The sequence below is a fragment of the Parus major genome, chromosome 1A, assembly GCF_001522545.3.
Source record: "Parus major isolate Abel chromosome 1A, Parus_major1.1, whole genome shotgun sequence".
NCBI classification, from domain to species: Eukaryota; Metazoa; Chordata; class Aves; order Passeriformes; family Paridae; genus Parus; species Parus major.
In genome coordinates, this window is record NC_031773.1 from 48215393 (window position 1) to 48226585 (window position 11193).

The 11193-nt window shown below is 43.8% G+C and overlaps 1 protein-coding gene across 3 annotated transcripts in view; it reads right to left on the reverse strand.

Moving 5' to 3' along the window:
- Window positions 1-1677, reverse strand: part of CACNA1I (calcium voltage-gated channel subunit alpha1 I) — an 84861-nt gene extending 83184 nt beyond the window's left edge. For all 3 annotated transcript variants that reach the window (XM_033514653.1, XM_033514652.1, XM_033514651.1), the window contains exons 1-2: window positions 1571-1677; window positions 435-568 (exon numbers count right to left, since the gene is read on the reverse strand). In XM_033514653.1, the coding sequence (XP_033370544.1) occupies window positions 435-568; window positions 1571-1663 (227 nt within the window). In that variant the 5' untranslated portion in view covers window positions 1664-1677. The remainder of the gene's footprint in view (window positions 1-434; window positions 569-1570) is intronic.
- Between the last annotated feature and the right edge of the window lie 9516 nt (window positions 1678-11193).

Below are 11193 nucleotides of genomic sequence, written 5' to 3' on the forward strand. Positions count from 1 at the left end.
CCATCTTGGGTGTAGCCTCAGCCAGGCTCTTGTACTGCTCAAGGTGTATCCTTTGAAAGCCTTTTAATAAATACCTCCTTTATTCCTTTCACACTGTCTAACCTCTGTTCCAGGTAGCGTCACAAGGTATCATACACCTCTTCTACCCAGACATTTAAAAAACAAAAAACCTAGAAATGTTTCTGGGCAAGCTGTTCAGCTGGTACAAATTAACACCCTCTATTCAGGTTGTGCTAGACAGATGGCTGCACATCAGCTGAGGAGTTAAAGCTACCTTGTCTGCTTTTTCTTCCATTGGCTGCTAACCCCAGCATGTCCAATTCCAGCTTGGCAGCTGCACCAGAGGGGAAACTTTCTCCTCAGTTACATCATTTCTTTTCCTTGCAAGACTCTAGTAAACCCAGAATAAACAAACCTAGAAATTATCAACCTACCCAGCCATGACAATGAAGAAATCCAAGCGGTTCCAGGTATCTCCAAGGTAACACTTCTTGCCAAAGATCCCCAGGGCCACCATCTTCAAGACCATTTCCATGGCAAAGAAGATGAAGATGAAATCATCAAACACCTGCCAAACAGAAACCCAAGAGCATATTTGACAAGCATTCTCAGCCTTGGACTTTAAAACACAGAATGTGAGAAAAATACTAAATTCAGTACTCCTGAAAATGAGATAAAGGCAGGGCTGGAAAAATTTCCTTCGTGTAGCCCTGGCATCACAGTTTATTGCTGCTCAAGTTCAGTGAAGACTTTTATAGTTTTTTCACCCACAGGTGAAGCAACTGATGCAGACTCAGAGACTCCTTACATAGACTTGAAAAGTGGTGTTGTTTCAGCACCAGCAGATCTAAACCTGGCAGAAAAACACTGTTTTTCCAACATCCCCCCAGGAGGAACTCCTCATCACATTGCTGCAAATGGCTCAGCTGAGGACATAGTGCAGCTTTCCACACAGCTTGGGCAGCACACACCCATCACAGAGAGAAGCTTCAGATACCTGAAGGCCTTAGCCACAACCACACAGTGCATGACACCCTTTGCTGTCACCTTCTCTTTGGGGAAGCATCAAGCACAGCTGGTGTGTTTACAGTGTGGATGTACTCTTGGCCCTTCTAAGCATTCTTTTTATTTCCTCTCCCTTTGGGCACCCTGAATTCCACAGTATCTGTTGAATAGGTAACAGTCTTGCACATCACCAGACTACCAAATGCATTGAAGGCTGCTGTTCTCACCTGCCTGGATTGTGTAACCTTAGCTATTTCTCCCTGGCTTAACCCTGACCTATGTGTCTTGTAGATATCTGTGTCAGAAAACCCCTGCTTATGTGCTAGGTTCAGAAATATCAGCAAGTGTTCAGTATTGCACAGTCACAAGTAAAGTTCATTCATTCTCTCATCCCATTCCCCTCCTCAAAGCAAGCTCTTGCCATTTTACAGCAGGACAGCTCACTGCCAGGGATAATCTTGCCAGCCTCTCTGGGAAGGTATAGCCCACACACTGGAGGAAAGCATGCATGAAAATTTGTGACTTGGACTGAAGCACCAGCACAACAAGAAGGAAATCTGCTTACCTGCAAGATTTTACACCTGTCAGAAAGGCAGTCCATATCCTCACATGGCTGGTACATTCCCAGGGTAACACAGTTTAGCAAAATCACCATCATGCTGACACACTCGAACCAGGTAGAGAAGAGTTAAGGAAAACTTCTGCAAAAGCATCATGGCTGAGATAAATTTGCTCTAATCTTGAAGTAACAAAATAGGAAGATTAAGGGAAAGGGGTGCTAGTAGGCTGATTTATTACGTTCCCACATTCTCTGCACTCAGTTTATCACTACTCCATTCCTTGATTAAGCCAAAACTCTTTTGTAAAAGGGAAAGCAGAGGTAGCATAAAAGGCCTAAAATACTTACACACTGCCATAGTCAAATACATGCTTGCTCCTCTCCTTTTGGTCTGCTTCCCTCATTGGTTTACTGAATCTTCCAAATAAATGGAAGAGACTTTCCAAAGTGGCCTCTACCTAAATGCATCAGAGATCTCCAGTATCTAGGGATCTAAATCAAAATGGGCAGATTTATCTCTACATGGTTATTGCCCTTCTGAGAAGGGGGTACAAGATGAGGCTAGAACTCTCCTTTGTCCCCTCTCAGAGAAACTTGGGGGTAAAGAAGTGCCACTGGTCCCTCTGACCCGTTACTATGCTTCCAGCAGTGACCCAGGCTGTATAGAGCTCCACAACACGCCCACGTTACTCAGTAATGATGAGAATGGAGAAATTGTGTTTCTGACCCCAGCTGGTGATCTTTTTATGCCCTAAAGCATGAGGATTGATAGTCCTTACAATTGTTTTCTCAGCTACACTGATAACCCTGCAGATGCTTTTCTTATTCATTTGAATCCTTTGTTGATAATCTTGTTAAAATATCTGCTTTGATAATAGTTGGCAGCCCTGAGCTACATTGGCTAATTATACTTTACATTCAAAAGTGTTCCCTCCTATTTATTATTAATTTGTTGTCTTATAATTTCATCAAGTGCCACTTCATTTATGTATTAGAGAAGTGGATAAAAATGGTGTATTTGTGTGACCTTTGTATTCTACACGCTCTAGCTTCCCCCTCTCACCATCCCTCTCCTCCTGAAGGAGTTTTGATAAATGCTTATCCAAGAACTCATTTACAGTATTTTAGCTCTAAAAGTGGGTGCATTTATGCAGTACTTTCCAGTGTTCCCATTGCAAAGCAGTGACACAGAGTGAATAGACCTCCAGCCTCTGGCAGAAACGTTCTTGGGCATTTTACACACCTCACAAGAACATATCTGCCCTGTTTCCACTGTCTGACAATTTTATCTTTTTTTAAATAGAAGAGGCACAAAATTATCTACTTAAAATACAACCCACTGAGCACATCCACTTTAAGTCCTTTCAGTACTGAATCTAAAAGTGTGGCCTGTATCTCTGATCACTTCTGAAAGACACTCAGCTTCTGTGGTTTGTTCTGAGCAACTCTTCCATGCTCATTCTCTGACAGTGATTTATGACTAAACTGCACAATCTGATCTAGAAGATTATTAATTCTCTTTCTTCTCCCCCACCTGGTTTGTGGTGATCTACCTTCAGTTGCAAAATCAGACAAGAGCAGGGCACTAGTCCTACTGTTCCCAATTACGCTCTGAGGTGATTTCAAGAATGTGTTATCGCTGTCCCTCACAAAGTTAATCCCATGTACTCTACAAAGTAATGCACATAAAGCCCACCCTCAATGTAGGCTTTGAAACCAGAGCCCTTTTCTGAGAGGAATGCACCAAAAGGAAAAGAAAACTGTTTTCACTCAGGGTCTATGCAACACAACTTCAATTTTCCACCTTCCTCTCTCTTGCACATTTCTTTAATGATCAGATCTGAAGCCCAGGAAAGCCTTTTGAGAGGTTTCCACTAGCTCACACAGGGCTCTCAGATAGGACTGCAGTTCTTTCAAAATCTGTTTGTGCCACCACTCTGTTACAGAATCACAGAATGGTTGATGTTGGTAGAGCCTCTGGAGGTCATCTCGTCCATCTTCCCTGCTCAAAGTAGCATCAGCTACAGCAGATTGCTCAGGGCTGCATCCACTTGGGGTTTGAATATCTTCAGGTACAGAGGCACCAGGACCTCCCTGGACAACCTCCTCCAGAATTTGACTATTTACGCAGAAGATAAGTGTTTTCTTAAGTTTTAATAGGACATATCCCACCTTTTAGGCTGTGACCATTACCTCTTGCCCTGTCACTGGGTATCACTGAGCAGTCTGTGTCCTTTACTCCTCCTACCAAGTATCGATACACATGGCTAAGAGCTCCCTAAACCATTTCTGCTCCAGGCTGATCAGTCCCAGCTCTCTCAGCCTTTCCATTTTGCAACAGGTGCTTTGACACTTACTGGAAAGGCAGCACCAGTGAAGCCCTGGTAGAAGGATCAGTGCTGAATGACATTCTTCAAGGGGCCAAAACAGTTCCAGACCAGGCTGAGCCAATGCTTGCAAAAATCTCCCTGGGTATAAGGGGGTCAGAAGATACATAGAAAAAAACAGGGCTTCAAACATCCCTGGATTAAATTAATGCATGACAAATGAAAAGCAGAAATTGTTTAAGAAGCCAGTTAGCTTTTTTTTTTTCCCAGAAAGCATGACACAAGACAGCTGTAGGCAGAGCTCTGACTACAGCCAAACTCAGGAAAGTCAGGAGTTTTTACCTAACACAGATCTAGACCTCTATACACGTGCTTTGGCAGCAGCAATGCCAGGGCAGCTCGCTTGCATGTTCCTCTCATTGCCCTTGCAGTGCCACCCACAAGGCCATGGCAGGGTGCTGTCAGCATCTGGTGAGACCCTGAAGCACAAGATCTGACAAGCCATGGCAAGCCCTCACAAAATCTTGAAACTTAGACCAGATGTGCAATCTCATCTTCCTGCTCAAAATGCTACGGCCAGTTGCAGATGATTTCTTCTCCCCTGCTTTTTGCCTGTCAGCTCTCAAAGTTTGCCAGAATTGTCCAGGCTTCCCAAGAATATTACAGAACTGCTGGCCATTCCCAGGCTATTACAGTGACATTAGAAAAAGCCACTGCCCCACGGTTTTCCTTTCAGAGCAGTTGGAAATGCTGAAAAAGCACATCAAACCTGCAGCAGAACACAAGAAAGTGCAAGGAGAAAACCAGAGCATCTCCTATCCTGAATCAGGAGGGGTTGCTGCCTGCTTGGGTCGGTGGAAGGGGTAATTAGGACTATCTGCCTTCAATGTGTCACCATTGTCAACCACAGCTACTGCCTTCTGTCACCACAGCAACAGCCTGCAGCCAGGTTTATCATCTTCCTTTTGGTGATGCCTCCCCTCTCCCACATCACTCACCCCCCTCCTTTTCCCTGTGCCTGAGCCTGTAATTAATTGCAGCTGCTGACAAAGCCAGTCTTCATAATCTGCATCATTCAGTCAGAAGTTTCATTATTAATTAACTTCTTTCAAAGTTTAAATCTCCTAATTACAAGCAAACCCATGCACATGTTCTCCCCGCCCCACTCCAGCCCTTCCTCACTGCTTCTCTCCCTTCCCACAACCTCGTTCCCAATGTCTTTCCCAGTGAGTTTTGGGGCCTGGAAATGGTTTGGAAAACTAAAAGGAGATCCACACAATTTCTGCCCATGGTCAGCTTCTCTCCTTGGCCACCACAAGGTGCTTCAGAGGAAGCTACCCAAAAATTCACAGCAATCCACTATGTAATTAGTTGCCCTTAAAGGGAGGGGTTTTTTCCCCACTAACTGTGACAGTTCACAGTTGATTCAAACTGTTTCAGATAAAAATACCATGGCCCTCAATTGAAAAAAGAAATACAGCAAAAGAGAAGTATGTCCTGGGTTAATCACAGAATATTCTCAGTTGGGAGGATCCACAAGGATCATGGAGTAGCCATGGGCTGGTCTCATTGTCCACATAAGTCTCTCCTCCTTAAAAAAGCTCTGTTCATTTCAGCACTGTCTGGAGATATCAAGATCCATATCTAGATTAACTATATTTTGTCTAAAAATCTTCTACTGGAGCTTAGATGGTATCTGCCTGTGGCAGCAAGATTTTCTTTGCTGCTGGGTGCCAACCCTGTCCTTTTGTACTCCGAGCAGGGCCTGGCCAGAGACAGCCACTGTCGATCTATTCACCCTCCATGGTGTCTTCATATGGACAGGGCAACTCTGGGATGAGGATGTGTTTGACAGGGACTTGCGTCACACACCATGAGAGACCTGTCATTCACCCCAAACCACCTGGGATGTACTGGGAGCCACAAGCTGCAGGATAGTTAAGGAGATAGGCAGATGTTTCTGGGACATGTTTTGTGTAAATGCTTCATAACACAACTGTGCATAATGGAAGATGATGTTAGAAACAGGTGATGGGAGACAGGCAAAGCTTTTGGGCTCAATTTCTGAATGACAAATAGCAGAAGAAATGTCTGCTGTGCTGGATCTGTAAATACCTTGCACCTAAAAAGCTGAGTACCACTTAAGGTTCTTGGGATTGACCTTAATCTCTGTTTTCTATCACTGACAAAAACACAACAGAACAAAATAAAACAGTGCTTTTAGGTCCCCTCTCCTCTTCCTCCATCATCAGCTGCAGAGGTACAAGTAGCTCCCCAGAGGCTGGCACTCCTAACAGCACAGAAAATATATAAGCTTTATAAACATGACAATCCCTCAGTGTTTCCTGCTGCTATTTCCAAACTACACCTCGGGTATGCCTCGTGTCAGTTAAAGTCTTTAATGTCTCAGACCTGTTCAACGTGCAGAGAAATGCCTGACCACAAAGCAGCAAGGGGAGAGAGCCTGACAGCCCTGTGGGACGGCTGGTCATGGCAGAACCTGTTCCTGCCCCAAATGGAAAGAAGAACAGCCCAGGGACTAAAGTGAAAACACAGAGCCTGCATGCAATGCATCCCAAACACCAGCCACCCCTCACACAACTCCTTGTGGCCTCCCACCTCTGTGCTGCTGCCAGGCAGGCTCACCTGAAGACACACTGCATCACATCTGCATGAGCACTCCTCTCTGCTTCCCCTTTGGGCTCCTCCCCACCTACCACTCATCCCACCACCCTTCCCACCAGCTAAATGGCTTCACCCTGTCATTCTAGTCTGCAGTTACACTTCCCTTCCCTCCTTTTGAAACAAGCTAAGAACAGAGCTGTGTTCCTTCCCTGCTTTTCTCCCCAGCTTTGTGACTGTCCTGCAAGAAGCCAGTAGGATGCTGTACTTGAAGCAGGACAGTTAATATTCCTTTTAAAATGGAAGGAGGGATTTGTTGTAAAGGTCAGAGAAAGCAACAGTCCCAAGGAAAGAAACGTTAATTTTTTCTACCTCATTGCTGTTGTCTTTTGAAAATGTTTTCACAGGCAAGTTTCACTGTTTGCCCTCTTCTACTTTTTCTTATCACCACTCAGCTTTTGTGGGTTTTTTTTCCTTCCACGTTGATACATGGGAGTTTTGTCTTTTCCTACAAAACAAGCTGGCAGAATCAACAGGGTTCTTTCTCTTCAGCCTCAGTCTGCTGAGCCAACTCACTAGAAGAAGTTGAATGTGACACTGTGTTCACATGGAGGAAAATACCTCTCAAAATGTGTTTGTGTTCAAATAGATCAAAACAACCAAAACATTTTTGAAAACAAGAAACTTAAAAAATCCTACTTTGGAAAGACTGAAGCATTTCCTCTATGTCTCCTTTAGTGCAAAGAAAAATTTAAACAAAACAGAAAAAAAAGGTTGGGTTTTTTTTTTGACCCGACATTCAACACTCTGGTTTTGAGTTCTGAGCTTCTTTTGGAAATCAAATGCCAGCACCCAGCATTGCAGTGTCGAGATTTCATGGTGGCCAAGCCACAAGGGCAATTTATAAAGCTTTTTTGCAAGTGGTCAAGGTCAACACTCTCTGGGTGTTCCCATGTCGTGCAACCTTGCATGTTTGCTTTCATCACGCCACGCTCTTCTCTTGAAAGAGGAGCACCTGAACTTCAGGCACCTGACATAAGCATTGCTAAGGTCTTCAAGCCTTCAGTAGTATTGATGCCAAGGAAAGGACTGCAGTATAGCCAAACACAGGGAAACACATTGATTTAAGAGGCATTGGGGAAGACTTGTGTTGGCGTTACTGGGAGGCAGAACAAGAAACTGCAGAGGAGGGATGCAGTAGAGAAGTTTTAAATGCTTGGCAATGCTTCTATGTTTCTGCCCTTTGGAAGGGATGTTCTATCAAGAACAGATTCATTACAGAAGACAGACTCAACTGTTGCCATGTTTTAATCAGATGAACACCAAAAAAAAAAAGCACCACAGAGGTCAGACTCTCTAATCTTACTTCCAAGGGCTGCTCAGAAAGTGGGTCCTGTACAAGTCCACACAGGCTTTTGGCTGCATAGTTCAGTTTTCATCAGGTTCTAAGTTAAACTGGAATTTAAGTCAGTTGTTCCTTAAGCACCACATCATATTCCCTTTCAGAGTCTGGCAGGGATTGAAGATGGCTTTTGGAAAATTTTGTTAGGTTTGCTTTTTTTCATTACAGAAACAAAATGAAGCAAGTCTCTCCTTTCTTTAAACTCTTTCCATAATGATTTATTCATATCTTCTAAATGCATCCATTAAACTCTCAAGTCCACTAAAACCAAAAATAATGGAAAGAAATTTTTGTCAGGAAAAACATACAGGGAAGATTAAGAGGCTAAGAAGGAACCTGAAGAAAAAAAAAAGAGGTATTCACACAATGAGACAAGTCTTCAGATATTCCAGAAATAGGGAGACAACAGATCTCTGACCTAGTGTAGGGCCCCTAATCAAATGGGAGGCTGCAGGGAAAATCAAGGCTTCTTTAAGATACCCTTTAGCACCAGGACTCACTGGTACTAAGGCTAGCATGAGTTGCACCAAGTATTCTGGCTGTCACACCATTCACATGGATACACATTGGTATCACAAAGCAGCCTGGTGCTTTCTCCAGGAGAGGTGTGCAGATCCCACCGATAATTATTCAAATATCTCACAAATACCATGCATCTTCATCAATGCTGCTGCGCAGCCCTGCTATTAATGATTACCTCCTGCCTGTAGCAGCTGAGCCCCAGAGCTTCTCGACTGATAATGACCCACCTCTAAATTACATCTATCTTTCAGGGTGCAACAGAGCATCTGTTTAACAGTGTGCAGCATTCCTACAAAGCTGTTTACTACAGAAAGCGTGAAAAAATACTGTACGTAGGAAAAAACCCACCCGAGAATCCTTTTTTAGGTCAGATGAAAGTAATTACCCCAAGTTTAAACTTAAGCAGGGTATTAGCGATAATGACTGTTCCTGGAGAAAGAGCTTTTTAATATCCTCAGATGGCTGGGATTGCAGTTGCTTGTGTTTCTTGCCAGGAAAGCAATACTCCACCATGCTGTGGAACCAGTTCAAGACTGACTTGAGGAATCACACCTCCTGCTGACTCCCAAATGGTACCTCCTGCAGCATTCTGGCTCTGCCTTGGAGATTGCTATCCAAAATCTGACCTGGCTTCACTTTAGGAGCTTCAACAAGGTCACAGTATGAGGCTATAGGACTGCAGCTTGGAACATTATTATGCTGTATGGCAGGTGAAAGAATTTTGCTCCAAAATCTCCTAGTAAGAGTGGCAGATTCAGCAGTTGCTTCCTGCTGCCACCAGAGAAGGACCAGCTGAGAAAACCCCCTAAACCACAAAACTGGGGTCCAAATTTTAAAGTTCTTATTGTTTGTTGATATTTCACATAGCACAAGTGATTCCCTATTGACAAGAGCAGCAAAGTAGGGACCTTGGAAGAGTTAGTCTTTGATTTTGGACTTAGTTGGACCTCTGCTCCAGAACTAAACTTGGCAGGCCAAAACAGGAAGGTATTTGTAGCCCAGAAGTGATTTCAATTAGTAATGTGCTCCAGAATGACAAAATCTGAATTTTACCAGTGTAGTGAATGCTCTGATACAATGCCCCATCACCCACAACCTCAGGAAGTGATGTGGCCAGAGAGACTGGTGGAGTCACCTGTGATTCCCTAACCACAGCCTGAGTCACTTTTTAATCAGATTTAATCTGGCTGTGGTCAAGCTTAATTGGTGAAAATTTCCTTCTAAAGTATAAAAACAGTGTTTTGCAAGGGGAAAGGGGAAAAAAATATCTCCCAATCCTCCCTCTGCTTCTGTGCCTCATTGCCCCATCACCCAGCAGCTTCATCCACAGTTGTGGAAGTGTTCCTCAGCAGCTGTCAAACTGATGCAACAGTCCTGCCATGTTTGGTAGTGCTGCAGTCTCTTCTTTGACATTCACATCATGATAGGTTTGAACAGGGAACTCATTTTGGGTAGGCTCACTAGATATAACCACTAAATAAATACAGCACCATAACCACAGTGTTTGTGTGACTCCAATTCAAGGAATGAAGAGGAAAGAACAAGGGATGATAGACTTGGGAGGGCAGAAAAGAGAAATTTAGAAAAGGAAAGTTTGCTTTTATACCCCCTTACTCCTCCTAATGTTGTCAGGTTTGTTTATGGATGGGTGTAGGGTTTGTCCTCTTGTTGTGGGTTGTAGGTTCTGTGGGCCTTGGAAAACCATCTGTGGGGCAGGAAGAGGGTATTCCAATGAACCTCCTGAAACAGGTGCTGCTACACAGCTGCCAGTCACTGCCCCAGAAGCACAGACACATGAAGGACCAAGAGATTTGGGTCCTGAGTGCTGAACTGTACAGCAAATACAAAGGAAGGATGCACTGTCTTTGAATAAGAAGCCATTTTCCTGGAGAAGAGATAGTGTAGAAGAAACTCCACCAACACCAAAGAGCTAAAGCCCACCAAACAATAACTGTGCTCCTGTTCCTTTTCCTTGCACTGGTTTCTTTGTTCAGCATTGCTATCTTTCTAGTCCATAGTAGTTCTCAGATGTTAAAGATTATTTCTTCCATCCTTTGCAGCTTCCCACCTATCCCTGTCAAAAGCCATGCAAGTTCAAACTGAGCTTAGAGGGATATACAACTCAAATATGTCTGAAGGGAGTGCAGGGCACCTTTAATAAAAGGTCATCTTGCCTTGCAGGAACGTAAAGATGACAAAGAAAATACAAAAAGGCAGAATAAGGACCTTCTCACAGTTTTAAAAGGTGTGTATGCCCTTCTGCACAGGGGCTCTTCTCTCTGCAGGTTTCAGGGCAGTATCATGTACCCCAGCACATCACCTGGAGAAGGATGTGGAAGTGAGCACCTTCCTCCTCCAGACAGCCAGTTTCCAAGGCTAAATTATCTTAGAAGGTACTCTGCCTCTAAGTAGAAGTCCAGGATTAGAGGGGCAGAAAGAAAGGCAGAGTGGCTTTATCCTTTCTCTCTTCTCCCAGCAGTGTGATGTTTTCAGTGGCTGGAGCATCACTAAATCCTATGCTTGGTGCTTAGCTTAGCAGGCTTTTCTGACAAGTGCTTCAGCGCAGAATAAAAAAAAAAAGACATGTGGTGACAAAGCTTTGCAGCAAAGTAAATAAAGATTAATTCAGAAGTGTAGGGAGTGCTTGGGTAAGATCACTCAGAAGAAAATGCATACAGTCTAGAAAAAATGCAGGACAGTAACAGAGAGCTGGAGAGCTCCTGTTGTTTGTTTCTTTATTGGCTATAATTAAAACA